General features: G+C 44.1%; 1 protein-coding gene across 1 annotated transcript in view; it reads left to right on the forward strand.

Moving 5' to 3' along the window:
- The window catches only part of LOC126203233 (cuticle protein 19.8-like), a 75,489-nt gene that overhangs the window by 43,187 nt on the left and 8,891 nt on the right, over nucleotides 1-23,411 (forward strand). The window contains exons 3-4 of the mRNA XM_049937479.1: nucleotides 9,471-9,566; nucleotides 19,545-19,799. Coding sequence (XP_049793436.1) covers nucleotides 9,471-9,566; nucleotides 19,545-19,799 — 351 coding nt within the window. The remainder of the gene's footprint in view (nucleotides 1-9,470; nucleotides 9,567-19,544; nucleotides 19,800-23,411) is intronic.

Consider the following 23,411-nt stretch of genomic DNA (forward strand, 5'->3'; position numbering starts at 1 on the left):
ATAGGTCAATCTTCCTTCTAACATTTAGATATTTAATATAGTAGTTGCTTTTTGCAGCGTATAAGACCTCTTTATTTTTGAAGAATGAACAGTTCATCTGTTTTCAGCTTACGTAAATCAGGGAGAGACATAAATGTGAAATAGTTTTCCTAAGCCCTTTGTGATACGCTAGATTCTCGGCCAAGTCGTATTTCCATATACAGTATTGGTAAGTGAAGGTCCTTCTAGGCCAGAAGTTGGTTGAACGGGAAATAATGCTTTATTCTCGTAGCGCAAGCCTACCTTACCTTGATAGTATTGACAGCGGCATTAGACTGTTTTCCGATGATGCTGTAGTGTACAGGAAAGCAGTATCACACGAAAGATGTCAACAAATCAGTGAGGATTTGCAGAAAATAAATAAGTGGTGTAATGACTGGCAGTTATCTCTCAATATTAGTAAGTGTAACCTACTACGTATAACTAGGCGAAAATCTCCATTAATGTATGAGTACAAAATAAGTGCCCAGTCTTTGGAAGCTGTAACATCCGTCAAGTATCTGGGTGTGACTATTCAAAATGATCTCAAATTGAATGATCAGATTATATAAGTAACGGGCAAGGCAAACCCTAGATTGCGGTTTATTGATAGAAGCCTGAAGCGATGCAGTCCTTCAACAAAGGAAATTGCTGACAATACGTTAGTTCGCCCAGTCTTAAGGTATTGTTCGTCTGTATGGGACCCTTGCCAGTTGGGTCTGATTCAAGAGGTTGAGAAGGTCCATAGAAGAGCAGCAAGATTCGTGACTGGTACATTTAGCCATCGCGATAGCGTTACAAATCTCATAGAAAGTTTGAATTGGGACACACTTGCAGATAGACGATGCGCTAACCGGAAGGGGCTGCTCACTAAATTCCGAAATCCGATCTTCGCCGATATATTATTACCACCAACTTTCAAATCGCGCAATTATCACCATTCAAAGATAAGGGAAACTATAGCTCGTATAGCTCGTACTGAGGCGTACAGACAGTCGTTATTTCCTCGTGCAATCCGCGAGTGGAATAGAGGGAGGGGGGGGGGGGAATATGACTTTGGCGCGAATTGTGCCCTCCGCCACACACCGCTTGGTGGCTAGCGGAGTATATATGTTGATATAGATACAACTACGCAGCCTGGCCCGGGACGCCTGCTTGGCAGTGTTTGAACCGCAAATACTATTTCGGGCCACCGTGCTCTGACATTTTAGGAAATTTCTCGATTTTTTTTCGATGGGTTTCAAAGTCAACATTAACACTGTAATTGTCTTCTCGAGAGCTATCGAATGCAGTTATAAAAAGTATACGGTTCCATCAAAAAAAAAAAGTACTTGCTTCAATATCTCCGTTGGTACCAGCGCTAAAAACATTAACCAAACAAAAAAAGGACGTGCCCCTCGATGGTCTAACATTTACCGAAAGCCGCGTTTCGATATACGTATATTACTGCTCACGTTACGTCTTACGTGACTCACCCTGTAAATACAAATCTTCCTTCTGAATGAGTCGGTCCATTAGCGAAAACCGTAACGAAATCCCTACAGTAGTTCCTGAGATTCGCCTTCATGTAGAGACAGGAAGAAGGGGTATGGAACCTTAATTCATAATATACTGGTGTAGAAAACTTAAGGGCGAAAGTAACTTTCGCATGATGTGTCATTTACAAGTGATACAAGTAATATAGCTCGATGAAACTTGGACGATCCAAAGAAATAAAAAGAGAAAAACAATCTACATCTACATTTATACTCCGCAAGCCACCCAACGGTGTGTGGCGGAGGGCACTTTACGTGCCACTGTCATTACCTCCCTTTCCTGTTTCAGAAGCGTATGGTTCGCGGGAAGAACGACTGCCGGAAAGCCTCCGTGCGCGCTCGAATCTCTCTAATTTTACATTCGTGATCCGGGAGGTATAAGTAGGGGGAAGCAATATATTCGATACTTCATCCAGAAACGCACCCTCTCGGAACCTGGACAGCAAGCTACACCGCGATGCAGAGCGCCTCTCTTGCAGAGTCTGCCACTTGAGTTTGCTAAACATCTCCGTAACGCTATGCCGATCATCACAGATGGCAATTCATGCTCTGTAACGTGGCCTCATAACGTTGTAAAGTAGGTCTTTTGGTAGGGCATTCCATTCCCACACCAGCGGGATTGACAACTGCTGGGCGGTCGTTGATGCATGTTTGACGAGCCGCAGTAAGTCCCCCCGATGCATCTCATACTATGTACTCTACTGCAGCAGCTCTGTGAATGGTCCAAGTTCCATCAATCTATGTTCCTTGTCACTGACACTTCATACAATGGTTTCTTTCGTCCTTAAATTTTGCACACCACTGTGTAAAGGACAACAGCTATTTGCGAAAGTTCAAAGTTAGAGAAGTGCCAGTGACGTCATGGGAACCGCTCTGACAGTTAAGCATGTCCTGAAACTATCATCTGTGAGTTGCAGTATCCCCCCCGGCGACCCAATCACCAGTACATGCACTACAGTTTGCCGACAGACGGTGCATCCCACTATCGGAAGCAGGTCGAAAGCGTTCTTCCCAACAAAGACCAGTGGTGGTATCGGCGCGTTCTCCACGTCGCATTTGTGTTGATCTGTTTGGATCGTCAATCTTCTGATTGGTTTAATGGGGCTCGCCACAAGTTCCTCTCCTGTGTCAACCACTTTATCTCAAAGTGACACTTGCGTCCCATGTAATTCATTATTATATTCCAGTCTCTGTCTCCCTCTACAATTTTTAGCCTCTACAACTCCTTCGGATACCATAGCAATAATTCCATGATGTCTTCTATTCGTCAGTGTTATCCATATGTTCCTTTCCTCTCCGTTTCTGTGCAGAACCTCATTATTTCTTATCTAATCAGTTCACCTAGTTTTCAACATACTTCTTCTGTTCCAATTTTCCCTCAGTCCGTCACTCACCTCCTTACAATGCTGTGTTCCATTCTCAGAAATTTCTTGCTTGAATTAAGATTGAGTCTTGATAGTAGTAGATTATTTTTTTTGGCCAGGAATGCTCTTTGCCTGCACTGTTCTACTTTTTATGTTCTGTTTCTTTCATTCACGCTATCTTTTTCTTTTCTTTTTCCCAAGTCAGGTTTTACTCACAATCAGTGGTCCATACACATTAGACTGTTCATTTCATTGCACTTTAAGTACCTAATACATCTTCTCGGTTAAAACCCAGACTGAGGGGCCGGCCGCTGTGGCCGAGCGGTTCTAGGCGCTTCAGTCCGGAACCGCGGTGCTGCTACGGTCGCAGGTTCGAATCCTGCCTCGGGCATGGATGTGTGATGTCCTCAGGTCAGTTAGGTTTAAGTACTTCTAAGTGGGTGGTGGGTGGCGTGATTTGGGGGAGGAGACCAAACTGCGAGTTCATCGGTCTCATCGGATTAGAGAAGGATGGGGAAAGAAATCGGCCGTGCCCTTTCAACGGAACCATCCCAGCATTTGCCTGAAGCGATTTAGGGAAATCTCGGAAAACCTAAATCAGGATGGCCGGACGCTGGATTGAACTGTCGCCCTCCCGAATGCGAGTCCACTACGCCACTACGCCACCTCGTTCGGTGTAGTTCTAAGTCTAGGGGACTGATGACCTCAGATGTTAAGTCCCATAGTGCTTAGAGCCATTTGAACCAGATTAAGTGTTGCACTACTACGTGAGCAAGTTTACATGGTGTTACTTAAACGATATCCCACAAAGAGTTCTTTGGAAGGTTGTAAGTTAAAGCAGGTACCGCTCCGCAGGTGACAAGTGGCTCGTAGTTTCCGGCTAGGAGGCGAATTGCTCTAGACGCCGGCGTTGCCTTGGCGGGCAGCGGAGCGCTTCGCGCTCTCCGGGGCTGTGGACTGTGCTGTTGTGCTTTCACCGGCACGTGCGCGCTCGCCGCCGAGCCGTCACGCACGGCTGCCGATACACTGTAACAGCCTGGCGGCGCCGGCCACAGTTACGATTGACACGCACTGCGAGGAAAGTCCGCTGGACGGGATGGTCGGCGCATCTGCGACATGAGACGAGGAAATAACAGGAGCGACACAAACTGCACTGGCTCAAAAGCACTAAAATTCTTTCACTGATAGATGAGCGTCGATAGCGTGAAGCACAGGCAATTCCCATAGTTACAGTAGTATTCAGAAACTTGTAAGGTCAAAGATGTTGTTGTTGTTGTTGTTGTTGTGGTCTTCAGTCCTGAGACTGGTTTGATGCAGCTCTCCATGCTACTCTATCCTCTGCAAGCTTCTTCATCTCCCAGTAGCTACTGCAGCCTACATCCTTCTGAATCTGTTTAGTGTATTCATCTCTTGGTCTCCCTCTACGATTTTTACCCTCCACGCTGCCCTCCAGTACTAAATTGGTGATCGCTTGATGCCTCAGAACATTTCGTACCAACCGATCCCTTCTTCTGGTCAAGTTGTACCACAAACTCCTCTTCTCCCCAATTCTATTCAATACCTCCTCATTAGTTATGTGATCTACCCATCTGATCTTCGGCATCCTTCTGTAGCACCACATTTCGAAAGCTTCTATTCTCTTCTTGTCCAAACTATTTATCGTCCATGTTTCACTTCCATACATGGCCACACTCCATACAAATACTTTCAGAAACGACTTCCTGACACTTAAATCTATACTCGATGTTAACAAATTTCTCTTCTTCACAAACGCTTTCCTTGCCATTACCAGTCTACATTTTATATCCTCTCTACTTCGACCATCATCAGTTATTTTGCTCCCCAAATAGCAAAACTCCTTTACTACTTTAAGCGTCTCATTTCCTAATCTAATTCCGTCAGCATCACCCGACTTAATTCGACCACATTCCATTATCCTTGTTTTGCTTTTGTTGATGTCCATTCCGTTCAATTGCTCTTCCAAGTCCTTTGCTGTCTCTGACAGAATTACAATGTCATCGGCGAACCTCAAAGTTTTTAATTCTTCTCCATGGATTTTAATACTTACTCCGAACTTTTCTTTTGTTTCCTTTACTGCTTTTTCAATATACAGATTGAATAACATCGGGGAGAGGCTACAACCCTGTCTCACTCCCTTCCCAACCACTGCTTCCCTTTCATGTCCCTCGACTCTTATAACTGCATTCTGGTTTCTGTACAAATTGTAAATAGCCTTTCGCTCTCTGTATTTTACCCCTGCCACCTTCAGAATTTGAAAGAGAGTATTCCAGTCAACATTGTCAAAAGCTTTCTCGAAGTCTACAAATGCTAGAAACGTAGGTTTGCCTTTCCTTAATCTTTCTTCTAAGATAAGTCGTAAGGTCAGTATTGCCTCACGTGTTCCAGTGTTTCTACGGAATCCAAACTGATCTTCCCCGAGGTTGGCTTCTACTAGTTTTTCCATTCGTCTGTAAAGAATTCGTGTTAGTATTTTGCAGCTGTGACTTATTAAACTGATAGTTCGGTAATTTTCACATCTGTCAACACCTGCTTTCTTTGGGATTGGAATTATTATATTCTTCTTGAAGTATGAGGGTATTTCGCCTGTTTCATACGTCTTGCTCACCAGATGGTAGAGTTTTGTCAGGACTGGCTCTCCCAAGACCGTCAGTAGTTGTATAAGCCGTTAGAAAGCTGTATTTATACAATACTTGTCGCATTAAAGCTGGGAAGTTACTATCACAGAAACTTAAGATTAGCAAAGGACTGAGACAAGGATGCTGCTTAGCGTCTACCCTCTTTAAAATATTTTTGAACGATGCACTGAAAAAAAACTGGAAAAGGAAGTGCAAAAATAAGGGAATTAGAGTAGGTGATGATATCGTGTTCTCTAAATTTCGCCGGCCATCAGGTCATCTTCACCGAGGAAGAAGAGGATTTTCTTATGCGTTAAGAAAGCTTCAAGAAGAATATGAGCAGTGTGGCATGAAAATTAACTTTACGAAGACTGAATACTTGGTTGTCGCAGGCATAGATTGGGACCTTGTTATGGATGTGGATATATAGTAAAATTCAGTCGATCAAGTAAATATTTAAGGCATTCATTTCGGATAAGGGTGGAAGCAATATGGAAATAAAGCACAGAGTAAGGAAGGAAAAGGTGGCAATTAAGCAGTTACATCCCATTATTTGGAACAAAACTACGTCAAAAAATTTGAAAAGGAGGCTATACGAAACTACATATGACAGCACTGATTCGTGTGGTAGTGAACTGTGAAAAATCTCCAGGATCAATGAAAAGAAATTAAAGGCAACGGAAACTGAGTTTTGGAGACGACGTTATGAAATAACAAGAAGAAACAAAATAAAAAATAAAGTGCTACGGAAACAGATGGGAGTTACAAAGGACGTGTTAGACACAATTGAAGATAAACAGCTAGCATGGTGTGGACATCTTAGAAAAATACCAGACGAAAGACAGCATTCTAAAATGTGGCACTACAGACCTCCAAACAACAGAAAAAGGGGAAGGTCCAGGCTACACTGGAGCGATTGCGTAAGGCGTGTGATGGAGGACAGGGCCTTGCAAAAGAGGACTGGCGAGATAGAAGTAGATGGAAACTTGGCAGCGAGAGACGCCGTATGGTGTAGAAAACTCGCAGAAAGAAGAAGAAGAAGAAGAAGATTGAGATTATAAACAATAAGACAGTGAGCACAGCAGTGCAGCTGAGAGACTTGACGCAGTAAACTGACACAAGCTTTGTACATCTGAGACAACCACATCTAAGAATGTAATTACTGCAACCAGTCAAAATAGAACATTTATGCACCTACCAAATTCACTTCCTACGTGATTGTACGTGGGTTTACTTTGCAACATCAGACGAGCAACAAGTTCAGTTTAGTGCGCCAGTGAGATTATATCGCCTCCAGCGACATGGTCTGCCCTCAGGCAATCCCCGTCACAATCTGCCTCAGCGAGGGAACATATTCCTAAACTTTTCTCCGCCTTTGATTTCAGATACGTCATTTTTCATAACATCTGTAATTAATACTGCTATTAGCTCCAACGGTGACTAGCGCTTGTATTCACTTGGAGCAACTTCTGCAAGAATTTTAGGATGTATGTATCTTTCATATCCAAACAGTAGTTTTACTGGCGGAACATTTTGTATCCCCTCTCCCCATTCAGGGACAGCCATGGGTTATTTCACTGTTGCCACAAGCTGTCTCCCCAATAAAACTCTTAATTTTTAGTTTCGCTGGGATTATTCCTACACCAGACTTCGAGACCTTTTAGATGTCTCTTTTGCCCATTTTCTGTTTACCACCCACTTTTATCGGCTCGCTTCTGCCACTTCCGTTCATCGTCATTTTGCGTACCTATTGCCAAATATGACTCACACCCCCTTCCCCTGAATTCTGCCGCTCTGCTGGATTAAAAATTCGTAACACACAAACCAAAAGTTGGATTTAGATGCGGACTTCATTAGTAAATTGCAGCTGGAGCTGCGTATCTGACAACATATTGTATAATAATTTATTCTTTACCTCAACTTAATAGATTACTTAATATGTTTGGAAATGAGCGTGGATATGGTAATAACATGCCACTGCCACATCTCAGTGTTTCATCAAAATGTGCAACGAAGTCGCTTTACCCGCCGACAACAAATGTCGTAATTAGAAGGTGTGAGGAGTAAAGAAAGTAATTAAGTGTATAAGAGTCTTAGAAGCATTAACTGCTCTGCATGCCACGTACTCGTGAACAGAGTCGCTTGCATAAATCAGGGTCTAATTAGCGCATTATGCAGTAATTGCTGGCTGCCCAGATAATGACTCGAGAGCGAAAGCGGCTACTCCGTTGATTAAAGTGCGCTAATAGAGTGTGTGGCGCCAGAGGCGCGGGAGTATTTCACACGATGACAACCCGCCATTAAAAGTGGAAGACAGACAAGCCAATCATTGTTAGTAGGTCAAAAGGTTCGTAGGAGTTATAACAGAGAGTAAATTGAAAGATTTAGACCATCGGTTACTGACTTGGCATATTCTGTAGACACAACTTATTTTTACACATAATCATGTTTAGGTGAGTTATATGGTGACTATCCGTTGAAACTAAAACAAAACATTATGAGAATCTGTTTAATGCCATGACTGCATAATTATGCTCGGCGTAATAATTGTTGGTAGTCTCCTCGGGTTTGTTGCCGGATTCTAAAATCAACATAACTGAATATTTCGGCGATCCGTCTGTTCTCCATCTTCAGGAAAGACGCTGTTGCTACTGAGTGCCGCTGGAAATTAATGAGTTTTCAGCGAAACTCAGCAGGAACAGCATCCCTACGGAATATGGAGAACAGACGGATCGCCGAAATATCGAGTAATGTTGATTCTAGGATCCGGTTGCGAACGCAATGAGATTACCAACGATGCTTAATAGCGTGTTCGTCCACATCTGGAACGCAATAGAGCTGCGATTCTGCGTGATATGGTATCGACAAGTCCTAGTAGGTTTCTGGAGTTGTGTGGTATCGAATGGTATCGAATATCTAGGTATAGGTTACGTAGTTTTCGTAAATTACGGGTCGGTGGTATGCGGGCGCGAAGGTTGTGTGGGACAGCGTCCCAGGTGTGTTCCGTAGGGTTAAGATCAGGCGAATTTGGTGCCCAAGATGTCAACATAAGTTCCCCGCCAATCTCCTCAAACGAATAACACACGATCACTTTTCTGATCTTGCAACACGGAGAGTTGTTGTGCTGGAGGATGTAACAGCCGTCCGGGAAAACACCAAGAATAAAGGAATGCAGGTAGTCGCCAATAATGTTTACGTAGTCCATAGCCGTCATAGCACAAACGAGTACCACCGCAGTTCCCTTGGAAGCCCAAGTGAATGAATGTTTTGCAATGTGAAGAGTTTCCCATACACTAGAAGGCGTAAGAAATGGTTCAAATGGCTCTGAGCACTATGGGACTTAACATCTGAGGTCATCAGTTCCCTAGAACTTAGAACTACTTAAACCTAACTAACCTAAGGACATCACACACATCTATGCCCGAGGCAGGATTCGAATCTGCAACCGTAGCAGTCGCGCGTTTCCGGACTGAAGCGCCTAGAACAGCTCGGCCACACCGGCCGGCAAAGAGTAAGAGAACGGCTGTAAACCATTCAAAGAAAAGATAAAAAAATTTTGAAAGCTGTTGTGGTTTAATGATTCGAGTATCTCCCTCTTCTGTTTTCCGTCACCAGCGATGTAATAGCCAGAAGACACTCGTCAGAGGCGTCTGCTCTCATCAGATGAGCTTCATTGCATCGATCATATGATGCAGAGCAGATGTTTCAGCGGAGCGATACATGGAAAAATTTCAGTTCTATGTATCAGCAACCTCAAAGAGCTTCCAATCGATATCACATGACCCTTTCTCCCATTATCCAGAAATATTTTTCGCTTCTGCATACAATACTCTTAATCTTCGAATTCGTGTCTTCCAGATCACCGGAACTGCTACGGAATGGTTATGTCAAGACTGTTGTAATTTCTTCTGTTACAGGCGCACCAGGCCTACCGGTTCAACTACGGCGTGCGTGACCTCAGCACGGGAGACCTCAAGTCCCAGTGGGAGGCTCGCGAGGGAGGCATCGTCAAGGTAAGCTCACCAGAGGCATCCACGCCTTCGCCCTCATAACCACGCCGCAAGTTCGTATTCGAACACCATTTAAGATCTTTGTAGTAAGAGACATTTTCCATAATAGTTCCTAAACTCTGTTACCTTTTAAACGATAGAATCTATACAAAAAAAGTAAAAGTAAAATTTCAATGTACGAGGCTGTTCGGAAAGTAAGGAACGATCGGTCGCGAAATGGAAACCACAGTGAAAATAAAAACTGTTTTATTTGCAACAGTTAACTGTATCTTTCCGCTACCTCTCTACATAGTCGCCGCTCCGACAGACCTCTGTCATAGCGCTGTACCAATTTTCCAATATCCTATTCATAGAAGGCAGCCTCCTATGCTTTCCAACAATCTTCTGCGCTGAACTACAGCTCGTTATGTGTGCCAAAATGTTGTCTTCATAGCCAGTGGTTCATATGAGCAGATAGGAAAATCAGAGTAAGCCAAGTACGGGTTGTATGGTGGGTGATCAAACACTTACCATCAATAACGTTGCAGGGGCGCCGTCATTGCCGTTGCAGTGTGCGACCGAGAACTGTGGTGACGGAGGAACTGTGTGACAGATACTTTATGTGGGGTTGCATGGAAACAGGCGACATCTCGCGGCGGGTACCCATACTCGACGGGACACACTGTTTCCTAGGCATCTTTACGCGCTCACCGTGCACTTACAAGGGAACCTCCCCATCGCACCTCCCTCAGATTTAGTTATAAGTTGGCACAGTGGATAGGCATTGAAAAACTGAACACAGATCAATCGAGAAAACAGGAAGAAGTTGTGTGGAACTATGAAAAAAATTAGTAAAATATACAAACTGAGTAGTCCATGCATAAGATAGGCAACATCAAGAATACTGGGAGCCCAGAAGCGCTGTGGTCCCGTGGTTAACGTGAGTAGCTGCGGAACGAGAGGTCCTTGGATCAAATCTTCCCTCCAGCGAAATGTTTAATTTTTTTATTTTCAGTTTATGTGACAAGCTCTTATGTTTTCATCACTTTTTTGGGAGTGATTATCACATCCACAAGAAAACCTAAATCGGGCAAGGTAGAAGAATCTTTTTACCCATTCGCTAAGTGTACAAATTAGGTGGGTCGACAACATATTCCTGTCATGTGACGCACATGCCGTCTCAAGTGTCGTATAGAATATATCAGATGTGTTTTCCTGTGGAGGAATCGGTTGACCTATGACCTTGCGATCGAATGTTTTCGGTTCCCATTGGAGAGGCACGTCCTTTCGTCTACCAATCGCACGGTTTTGCGGTGCGGTCGCAAAACACAGACACTAAACTTATTACAGTGAACAGAGACGTCAATGAACGAACGGACAGATCATAACTTTGCGAAAATAAAGAACGTAAAATTTTCAGTCGAGGGAACACTCGAACCAAGAACTTCTCGTTTCGCAGCTACTCACGCTAACCACGGGACCACGGCGCACCTGAGCTTACACGTTCCTTGATGTTGCCTGTTTTGCGCATGGACTACTACGTTTGTATATTTTACTAATTTTTTTTGATAGTTCCACACAACGTCTTCCTCTTTTCTCGATTGATCTGTGTTCAGTTCTTCAGGGCCTATCCACTGTGCCAACTTATAACTAAATCTGAGGGGGGTGCGATGGGGAGGTTCCCTTGTTAGAACTGAGAAGAGCGACGTGACTTTATCTATGGACACACCAGAGACACTGCTCAACACATATGTGCAAAGCTTCTTCGTATTTTACTGTGGTTTACATTTCGTGACAGATCGCTCCTTACTTTTCGAATAACCCTTGTATTTTAAGGAGGTGGTGCCTTACAGTCCGTAGACATTTGAATTTATATAAGCGTGTGCCATCTCATTTTGCGAATTTTTCGTTTACATGTACACCAGTTAGCGATATACAGTCGTTTCATTTCCTAATGTTTTCCATGTGATCTTCCCAGAGACATACAGGATACCTGTGAACCGAAATTGGCTGTATAGCTTAATAAAGAAAATTTTATCAGCAGCTGTTGGCAGGGAATCGTGAGAGTAAAATTTCTTCGGTATGTAGATTTTTCTGATCACTACCGGTTACAAATCCAAAGTCATTTCCGATTAGAAGAAAAAATCTATTATTTTCTTAGTTCATTTCATCCTGTCCGCAGCTCGTGGTCTTGCGGTAGCGTTCTCGCTTCCCGCGCTCGGGGTCCCGGGTCCGATTCCCGGTGGGTCAGGGATTTTCTATACTTCGTGACGACTGGGTGTTGTGTGTCTTTCATCATCATTTCATCCCCATCGACGCGAAAGTCGCCGAAGTGGCGTCAAATCGAAAGACTTGCACCAGGCGAGCGGTCTACCCGACGGGAGGCCCTCGTCACACTCCATTATTATTATTTCATCCTTATATAGACTGAAGCGTCTAAGAAACTGGTATAGCAATGCGTATTCAAATACAGAGATATGTAAACAGGTTGAATACGGCGCTGCGATCGGCAACGACTATATAAGACAAGTGTCTGGCGCAGTTGTTAGATTGGTTACTGCTGCTACAATGGCAGGTTTTCAAGATTTAAGTGAGTTTGAACGAGGTGTTGTAGTCGGCACACGAGCGATGGGGCACAGCATCTCCGAGGTAGCGATGAAATGGGGTTTTTCCCTTACGACCATTTCACGATTGTATCGTGAATATCAGGTAGTCGGTAAAACTTCATATCTCCGACATCACTGCGTAGGAAAAAGATCCTGTAAGAACGGGATCAATGACGACTGAAGAGAATCGTTTAACGTGGCAGAAGCGCAACCCCTCCGTAAATGACTACAAATTTCAATGATGAGCCATCAACAAGTGTCAGCGTTCGAACCATTCTACGAAACATCATCCATGTGGGCTTTCGGAGCCGAAGGACGACTCGTGTACTCTTGATGACCGCACGACACAAAGCTTTACCCCTCGCTTCCGTCCGTCAACAACGACATTGGACTGTTCATGAATGGAAACATGTTGCCTGGTCGGTCAAGTCTTGTTCCAAATTGTATCGAGTGGATGGACGGTACAGGTATTGAATCCCCAAAGCCTGCATGTTAGCAGGGGACTGTTCAAGCGATGGAGGCTCTATAATGGTGTGGGGCGTGTGCAGTTGCAGTGATATGGAACCCCTGGTGCGTCTAGATATGACTGACAGGTGACACGTACGTAATCGTCCTGCCTGATCACCTGCATCCATTCATGTCCATTGTGCATTCCGGCCGCCCGCTGTGGCCGAGCGGTTCTAGGAGCTTCAGTTTGGAACCGCGCTGCTGCTCCGGTCGCAGGTTCGAATCCTGCCCCGGGCATGGATGTGTATGTCCTTAGGTTAGTTTAAGTAGTTCTAAGTCAAGGGGACCATTTTTGGGGCAGCTCCAGTAGGACAATACGACACCCCACACGTCCATAATTGTTATAGAGGGGCTCCACGAGCACTCTTCTGAGTTTAAACACTTCCGCTGGCCACCAAACTCCCCAGACATGAACATTATTGAGCATAGTTGTTATGCCTTGCAACGTCCTGTTCAGAAGAGATCTTCAACCCTCGAACTGTTACGGATTTATGGACAGGCCTGCAGGATTCATAGTGTCAATTCCCTCCAGCTCTACTGCAGACATTAGTCGAGTCCCTGCCATGTCGCCGGCCGGAGTGGTCGAGCGGTTCTAGGCGCTACAGTCTGGAACCACGCGACCGCTGCGGTCGCAGGTTCGAATCCTGCCTCGGGCATGGATATGTGTGACGTCCTTAGGTTTGTTAGGTTTAAGTAGTTCTAAGTTATAGGGGACTGATGACCTCAGAAGTTAAGTCCCATAGTGCTCAGAGCCATGCCATGTCGTGTTGTGGTACTTCTGCGTGTTCGCGTGGGCCCTACACGATATTAGGCAGGTGTACCAGTTTCCTTGGTTCATCAGTGCAAATATTATTAAACGTAAAAAAATTGACACTTTGCTTAAATCTCTTTGCAATAGAAATGTGTGCTGCATTAACCATCTGATTTATATGGTCCGCAGGATGGTAATCCAGAGAGCGGATTTTGTAGGCCGTGTCGTTCCTTATTTATTCATCTGCCGTGACTAATTTCATCTATCACATTTGGAGCAACGTCACATAGCAGCGTGAGACTCAAGAGGCAGTTTTCTGTAGAAAGACGGGAAGAGTGCCCTGATTAATACCCTCGTAGACCGCATTTGTAAGACATATTCAATGAGTTCGAAAAGTTTCTGGACTAGAAAAGTTAATATGACGATTTTAATAATTCGGGTATTCTACGGTCTCGCCGCACAGAACGTTCACAGCACCACCTGAAACTGTCATGAAAGTCCTTCTTCTGGATATTGTTCAACTTGCTCGTCACGTTCGCTACCATCAGATACCAATTTTGCATCTTGCCGTGTTGTCGTCGGCTCGTGTTAAGGACACCAGGTCTTGTCATTCGTCACCATTTTTTCGGAAAACAACTGCCCGCGGTTTTCATTTCAATCAAGTCGCGGCAGGCGTCCACAGGTCGTAGCATTTCTTTGGGAGCAACGTTCTGTGGAACAAACTTACCACACAATTTTCTCTTCTTCAAAGCAGCCTGGAAAATGTAGTGAACATTTGATTTAAACGTGTTCAGTTCGTTGCTCCACTGGGATTTGTGACACAGCAATGTCGACACACTATGGCCGCACGACCACTGCTTGGCACTGACTACTCACAAATCAGTGGGCTAACGCACATCTGTTGTTCACAGTTGTTAGTTCAAGCTGCCGCCGTAGTTATTGCGCTGACATCGTCTGTACGTCAGGAATTACATCAGTTCGGTACTTTTTGGACGGACGGTTCACATGAAGAATATACGGACGACCCATACTCTCTTCTGCAATTCCCATCCGTAGACATTAATCCCAAACTGCTGCTGGTGTTTAGACCAAGTCTATAATGTCGATTTGCATACACCCACAAATGCTAACTGTGAAAGAAAATACGCTACTGAAAACTATTGGTTGTAATTTCCAGCTTCACTTCGAAACTCGTAGAATTTGATGTTTCAGTAATAAGACAGAAACCAAGGATTTTTTGATGTATGTGTAACGGAATATTTTGCTCTTTTTTAAGTACGGAATCCATACCCAGAGTTCGTTCAAGTACTTCCGATACACTCCCCGCACACCCATTTTTTGATTGGCTTCCTCCAAATACAGAGTTAGTTATTTATGTTCTGTGGGCCATAACAATCTATGATGGACATGTTATTTTGTTTAAAAGTATGATACATTTCCTCTGTGAAAATATGTCTACATTATAATCATTTACATAATTGAATTTTTACTTTAATCTTAATCTAAAATAAGAATTAACAAATGCAGTTCAATCACACGCTGATATAATCTATTCACCTAGACAGCAGAAGCAGCTGTCAAGCACAAATGATTTCAACTTTTTTTTTAAAAATAGTTTCATTGTGTCAGTACCTTTAATTCACAACATAGGTCGTCAAATATTTTTATAGCTCCATACTTCGCGCTTTTCTTCGAAAGAGTGAAGCTACTTTCTAGAAAGATTAACTCTTTTTTTCTTGGTACTACATTTTTTAACACTACAACTACTCTGAAATTTGAACTGATTCTTCCCCATAAAATTCATAAGAGAGTAAATGTGATGTGAATCTGCCCCTAGTATAGCTAACTTTTTAAGCAGTTATCTACATGAATTATGAGGATGGACACCAGGTATTTCATCACAAAAAATCTGCACTTAAACGTTGAGCAAATGTTGCTGGGCACTTGCGTTAGATAAATTTTTTAATGCGTGTCTTCCAGGTCAGTATGTGATCAATACGCATACACGGGAATTTCTAAAATTGTATTTCACGTACATACTTTGCTCATGCTCTGTTATTAATGATAATTGCCTCGTACGAAATTAAATCAACCGTGCTTTTGTCTTTCAATTGACAGGCAATGTGGCCGGCCGCGGTGGTCTCGCGGTTCTAGGTGCGCAGTCCGGAACCGTGCGACTGCTACGGTCGCAGGTTCGAATCCTGCCTCGGGCATGGATGTGTGTGATGTCCTTAGGTTAGTTAGGTTTAAGTAGTTCTAAGTTCTAGGGGACTTATGACCACAGCAGTTGAGTCCCATAGGGCTCAGAGCCATTTGAACCATTTTTTGACAGGCAATGTAATGAGACAGGTACAATAATCTTACTAAATATTTAATGCAATGGTCACTACGTTGCTGCACTCCAATTAGACGACTGCGATGCCCACATTATGAGCAAGGAGTACAATTATGTTTTATCCACATTTGATGTAAGATCGTGTATAAGTAACAAGAACGGGACTGGCCTCAATAGTGAACTTTGCGGGGCACCAGAAGTAGTTTCTCCTTACTCTGGGAATGGTCCAGTATGGAAACTGCATGAGGCATTTACTTTTAGCCTCTGTTGCCTTTTAGCTAAATAAACCGATGGGAAAAAATCGCAACACCAAGAAGGAGTTGCACGACATGCGCGGAAGCTGGTTGGCTTGTTTCTGCATCTGAAAGATGATGTCTGTTCAGATTTGACGCCAGCCGCATGAAGGTGGCATTAGTAGGACCACAATGAGGATGTAAATTACGTTTGCTTTAAATACACGCTGTAACGGCCGTGAGCGTTAGTTACTCTTGAGGCTGGGCGTGATGACTTGATGTTAGTGAGGAATGATTTTAAGGTGACAAAGACGCCATTATCAACAACTCACTGAGTTGGAAAGAGGTCGTGTAATAGGACTTCAAGAAGCTGCCTGTTCCTCATGTGGTATTGCAGAAAGACTTGGCAGGATGTAGCTACTGTGCATGACTGATAGCAGCGGTGGTTGCGGCAATGTACGGTCGCAAGAAGACGGGGCTCCTGACGGCCACGTGTCACAACCGAGAGGGAGGACCATTGTGTTCGGCGTATGACTCTGGTACATGGTACTGCATCTTCAGCAGCAATTGGAGCAGCAGTTGGCACCGTAGTGACACAACGAACTGTCGCTGATCGTTTAATTCAAAGACAGCTATGAATCAGACGTCCTGTAGCGTGCATTCCACTGATCCCAAACCAGAGCTATTTCCGACGTCAGTGGTGTCAAGCGAGAGCTCATTGAATGGCAGAGTGGACCACTATCGAGTTTTCTGATGAAAGCTGGTTCTGCTTCGGTGCCAGTGATGGCTGAGTACTGGTTTGAAGAAGGGCATTGAGGGCCTGCAACCAAACTGTGAGCATGCTAGACACACTGGACCTACACCTGGGCCGGCCAGGATGGCCGAGAGGTTCTAGGCGCTACAGTCTGGAACCGCGCTACCGCTACGCTCGAGGGTTCGAATCCTGCCTTGGGCATGGATGAGTGTAATATCCTTAAGTTAGTTAGGTTTAAGTAGTTCTAGGGGACTCATGATCTCAGACGTTAAGTCCCATAGTGCTCAGAGCCATTTGAACCTACACCTGGAACTGTGGTCTGGGGTGCGATTTCATATAACAGCAGAAGCACTCTTGCGGTTATCCCACGCACTCTGAGTGCAAATCTGTACGCCAGTCCGGTGAATCGACCTGTTCTGCTGCCAGTCATGAACAGCATTGCAGCGGGTGTTCTCCAACAGGATAACGCTCGACCACGCACCGCTGTTGCAGCCCAACATTCTACAGTGTGTTGAAAGATCCCCTCGGCCTGCTCGATCACGAGATCTATCCCAAGTCGAGCACATATGGGACCTCATCGGACGACAACCAGCACTAACCGTCCCTGTATTGACCGTCCAAGTGCAACAGGTTTGGAACTCCATCCCCACAAATTGGCATCCGACACCTGTACGACACAATGCATACACGTTTGTATGCTTGCATTCAACATTCTGGCGGTTACACTAGTTATTAATGAACCAGCATTCCAGATTTGCAAAGACTAATGTCGCCCTTACATTAACCAGTGATCTTGCAACGTTAATCACTTACATATGTTACCAACACGAATGTATTCCCGAAATGTCATTACTTCTACAGGGTGACACACGGGAGACGGACTGTTTTTAATAAAAAAAAATACTCAGCCAAATTTAAAATTAATGCATGTTTATTTACACAAAATCAAATCTCATTATTTGCCATTTTAGTTAACAAAGTTATTTGTGAAAAATAATGTCGTCAAGGTGATGTCCATCATTTCGAATGCAGGACTCTATCACACTGACTAAAATCTCTGCAGGGAGGGTAGCAATTTCTTGAATGATTGCATTCTTCATCTCGTCCAGATTTCGTGGTTTGTGGTTATAGACATAGTTCTTAAGGTACCCCCACAGAAAAAGTCACATACTGAAAAGTTGGGAGACGTGGTAGGCCAAGGAACATTGCCAAAACGTGAGATAATCCGACCAGGAAACGTGCGTCTAAGAACTTTCATTGAAGTGTTTGCGGTGTGCGATGTTGCCCCAGCCTGCTGAAAACAAACGCGTTTTAAAGGGATTCGCTGTCTTCTTAGTTCTGGTGTCAAGAATATTTCAAGCATACGAATGTTCAAATGGTTCAAATGGCTCTGAGGACTATGGGACTTAACTTCTGAGGTCATCAGTCCCCTAGAACTTAGAACTACTTAAACCTAACTAACCTAAGGACATGACACACATCCATGCCCGAGGCAGGATTCGAACCTGCGACCGTAGCGGTCGCGCGGTTCCAGACTGTAGCGCCTAGAACCGCTCGGCCGCCCCGGCAGGCCATACGAATGTAACGAACCGAATTAAGAGTAACTGTGGCCCCGTCCTCTTCAAAAAAATAAGGTCCAATAAAGCCAACAGAGCCAAGAGCACACCAGACTGTTACTTCTTCTGAGTGTAGAGGACGCTGGTGGATAAGGTGTGGATGTTCTGGAACCCAGTAACGTAGGTGTTGCTTATTCACGGTCCCGTTTAAATGAAAATGAGCTTCATCGCTCTCAATAAAATTTCATTTTCATTCGATCCCAAAATCACTTGCATTCTGTAAGCGAAGTCTTCTCGTAAGAAAAATGTGTATGAAATCTTATGGGACCTAACTGCTAAGGTCATCAGTCCCTAAGCTTACACACTACTTAACCTAAATTATCCTTAGGACAAACACACGCACCCATGCCCGAGGGAGGACTCGAACCCCCGTTGGGATCGGTGGCACAGTCCATGACTACACCGCCTTAGACCGCTCCTCGTAAGGCAAAATCAATTTCCTTAAGTTGTTGGACAATGAGCATCTTGTAGGGATGGAATTTTAATTCTTTATGAAAAATTCGTCTAACCGATTCACGATTGATTCGTAACTCTCTAGCATGACGTCTAGCTGACCGTCCTGGGCTTCTGACTGCCGCTTGCCTTGTCCTTTCATCATTTTCTGGTGTCGTTACTCTGCGTCTCGGGCCAGGATGCTTCTTATCCAGTATGTTTCCAGTTGATCTGAAGTTTTCCACCCATCTGAGGCTTGTGTTATGGCTCGGAACAGCTCCATGTCGACCGACAGTAAACCGCCCACGAAACAATCACTGCGTAGCAATAACAGACTCACCATTTTTCACGAAACTGTCATAGACAAACACTCCACGTTGAAAGTCCCACTGCTCCATAGTGACTGAGTAAACGAAATGGCGTCTTGTGTGGATCAGAACTATCCCCACCACGACCACCTCCCACCACCGCGCCCGCAGTACTACGCAGATCAAAACCGTCCGTCTCCCATGTGTCACCCTGTATATCAATTAATTTTTGGTGTTGCGATTTTTTTTTCAGTGTATAACGTTAACTGCTTGCTCGCTGTGTCATGGAATGCTGTAGTGTGTATAGTCAAACACTGTAGAGAGATGCAACAAGTTTTTTAGAGTGCTTTGGACGAGAGTGGTGCTTACGTGTTTGCAGGTAATTTGGCAGATAATCGTGCAGCGAGGAGTTGTAGCCGTGTTGTTCACTTGAACCTGGGGGCGTGTTGTGTGTCCTCAGGGCAGCTACAGCGTGCTGGACGCCGACGGGTCGGTGCGCACCGTCAGCTACACAGCGGACGACGTGAACGGCTTCAACGCGGTGGTCACCAAGTCGAACCCCGGCGCGCACCCGCCCGCGGTGCCTCCTGTGCTCGTGCAGAAGCCTGTCGTCGTGGCCAAACCCCTGCCGCCCCCCGTGGTGGTCGTCACGCGGCCGCCCCCGCCGCCACCCACTACGGTGCTCGTCACCCCCAGGCCGCAGCCACCCGTCATAGTAAGTACCGAGACCCGTATTGCAGGGACAATCCGTCTCTATGGAAATAACCGGCGCCTACTAAAGAATACCTTAACAATTTTGTTAAGGTATATATTCTTCAGACCAAAACATTCTCCCTTATCATCTTCACGGTTAAGCTGAGTTTTAAAAAACAAATGAAAGGAGCTGCAGTTTCAAGTTAAACAACCTCAATGTTAAACGAATATTTCTTCTTATTATTTTCCTGGCCTTTATCCCGTATCTTCACGGAGTCGGCATGTTAATTTATGGATTTTGCAATGCAAGCGGTAGATGGTGGCCGGATACCTTTCCTGTCACCAAAATTTACCCCCCCCCCTTTCTCCAAACTATCTGCGTCTAGTGTTATACCATGCGAAAGTGTGCAAATATCTTCTAAATTATTGCGAATCGTGTAAGAGAGCGGGAGGTTGGTTCTATCCAGGTATTCATTTAGTCGGATGTGGGAAATAGCCGAAAAGCTATGTCCAGATTGGCTGACACACCTGTTCTCCTCATTAATCGTTCAGACGGATTCGATCCGAGGGCCGTCGGACCTCGTCGAAATCAGAGTACGGCCTGCTAACAAGGGAACCTCCCTATCGCATCCCCCTCAGATTTAGTTATAAGTTGGCACAGTCGATAGGCCTTGATAAACTGAACACAGATCAATTGAGAAAACAGGAAGAAGTTGTGTGGAACTGTGAAAAAATAAGCAAAATATACTAACTGAATAGTCCATGGGCCACATAGGCAACATCATGGACGATCTGAGACCAGGCGCGCCGTGGTCCCGTGGTAGCGTAAGCAGCTACAAAACGGGAGGTTCTTGGTTCAAGTCTTCCCTCGAGTGCAAAGTTTACTTTCTTTTTTTTGCACAGTTACTATCTGTCCATTCGTTCATTGACGTCTCTGTTCACTGTAATAAGTTTAGTGTCTGTGTTTTGCGACCGCATCGCAAAACCGTGCGATTAGTAGACGAAAGGATGTGCCTCTCCAATGGGAACCGAAAACATTTGATCGCAAGGTCATAGGTCAACCGATTCCTCCACAGGAAAACACATATGATATATTCTATACGACACTGGTGACGGCATGTGCGACAGGAATATGTTGTCGACCCACCTAACTTGTACACTTGGCGAATGGGTAAAAACATTCTTCTACCTTGCCCGATTTAGGTTTTCTTGTGGATGTGATAATCACTCCCAAAAAAGTGATGAAAACATAAGAGTTGGTCACATAAACTGAAAATAAAAAATTAAACTTTTCACTCGATGGAAGATTAGAACCAACGACCTTTCGTTCCGCAGCTGCTCACGTTACCACGAGACCACGGCGCTCCTACGTTCCCAGTGTCCTTGATGTTGCATATCTTCCCAAGAACTAATCAGTTTGTATATTTTGCTTATTTTTTCACAGTTCCACACAACTTCTTCCTGTTTTCTCAATTGATCTGTGTTCAGTTTTTCAAGGCCTATCCACTGTGCCAACTTATAACTAAATCTGAGGGGGGTGCGATGGGGAGGTTCCCTTGTAAGTAACGCGCGCAGCTTTCTTGCCGGGTCACAAAGCTAAACGAATAACTCTGCGACAGAAATCGAGTGGAATTAGGGAAATCGAATGGAATTAGGGCAATCTGACCAACTTTTGTAGTCGATTTTGCTACGCTTGCAAAAACCCTAACGTAAGTAGTTACTCAGTGAAATCTGAAGAAAAAGCCAATAGAACTCCTTTCAGAATTTAAATTTTGAAAAAGAATCGTGGCAAATATATAAAATATACCAAAATACACTAAACACAAATAAGTAAAATAAAATGAGTTCTTGTTTTGTTGTTGTCTTCAGTCCTGAGATTGGTTTGATGCAGCTCTCCATGCTACTCTATCCTGTGCAAGCTTCTTCATCTCCCAATACCTACTGCAACCTACATCCTTTTGAATCTGCTTAGTGTATTCATCTCTTGGTCTCCCTCTACGATTTTTATCCTCCACGCTGCCCTCCAATACTAAATTGGTGATCCCTTGATGCCTCAGAACATGTCCTACCAACCGATCCCTTCTTTTAGTCAAGTTGTGCCACAAACTCCTCCCCAATTCTGTTCAATACCTCGTCATTAGTTATGTGATCTACCCATTTAATCTTCATCATTCTTCTGTAGCACCACATTTCGAAAGCTTCTATTCCCTTCGTCTAAACTATTTATCGTCCACGTTTCACTTCCATACATGCTACAATCCATATAAATACTTTCAGAAACGACTTCCTGACACTTAAATCTATACTCGATCTTAACAAATTTCTCCTCTTCAGAAACGCTTTCCTTGCCATTGCCAGTCTACATTTTATATCCTCTCTACTTCGACCATCAGCAGTTATTTTGCTCCCCAAATAGCAAAACTCCTTTACTATTTTAAGTGTCTCATTTCCTAATCTAATTCCCTCAGCATCACCCGACTTAATTCGACTACATTCCATTATCCTCGTTTTCCTTTTGTTGATATTCATCTTATATCCTCCTTTCAAGACACTGTCCATTCCGTTCAACAGCTCTTCCAAGTCCTTTGCTGTCTCTGACAGAATTACAATGTCATCGGCGAACCTCAAAGTTTTCATTTCTTTTCTTTACTGTTTGCTCAATATACAGATTGAATAACATTGGGGAGAGTCTACAACCCTGTCTCACTCCCTTCCCAACCACTGCTTCCCTTTCATGTTCCCCGACTCTTATAACTGCCATCTGGTTTCCAAAAAATTGTAAATAGCCTTTCGCTCCCTGTATTTTACCCCTGCCACCTTCAGAATGATTCGTAAACTGAAATATCTTTGAGAAACAATATAGTGCTACGAGATAAGAGGATTTGCAATAAATGAAAGAATAATTCATGAAGAAGGGGCATATGTTCTAACTACTATGTCTACAATTAAAAAGGTATCTCTAGAATTACGTAACTAAAACATTATTCGACTCCGATAACACCAGAATGTACGAGGGCCGTTCAGAAAGTAACCTCCGGTTGATTTAAAAAAATACACCAAGTTAAATAAAAATATTTTAATATATACATCTTACAACTACATCTTTGCACTATTTTTCTACATAGTCTCCATAGCGATTGAGGCACTTATCGTATCTCTTCACAAGCTTTGAAATTCCTTCTGCATAAAAATCACCCACTTGTGCCTGGAGCCAGCCTGTGACCGCGTCTTGCTGTCACTATCTCGTACAAGAGAGTCTTAGAAATCTGTGGAAAACCAGTAGACAACTCCGACATTGAGAAACGTCGATTTTCACGAACTTTTGCATCAACTGTCTGAACGAGTTCGTCAGTCACCAATGATGGTCTACCACTCCTCTCTTCATCATGAACGTTTACTCGTCCACTTTTAAATAAACGTACCCATTCACGGACAACTCCTTCACTCATAACTCTTGGTCCGTACACGGCACAAAGCTCACGATGAATAGCTGCTGCAGAATATCCTTTGGCTGTAAAAAACCTTATGACAGCACGCACTTCACATTTGGCGGGGTTTTCTATTGCAGCACACATTTCAAACTGCCACAAAAACTAAACTAGCGCAGGTACGACGTTCACTCGACCACGGCTTG

Source organism: Schistocerca nitens, chromosome 9 (genome assembly GCF_023898315.1).
Source record: "Schistocerca nitens isolate TAMUIC-IGC-003100 chromosome 9, iqSchNite1.1, whole genome shotgun sequence".
Classification (NCBI taxonomy): domain Eukaryota; kingdom Metazoa; phylum Arthropoda; class Insecta; order Orthoptera; family Acrididae; genus Schistocerca; species Schistocerca nitens.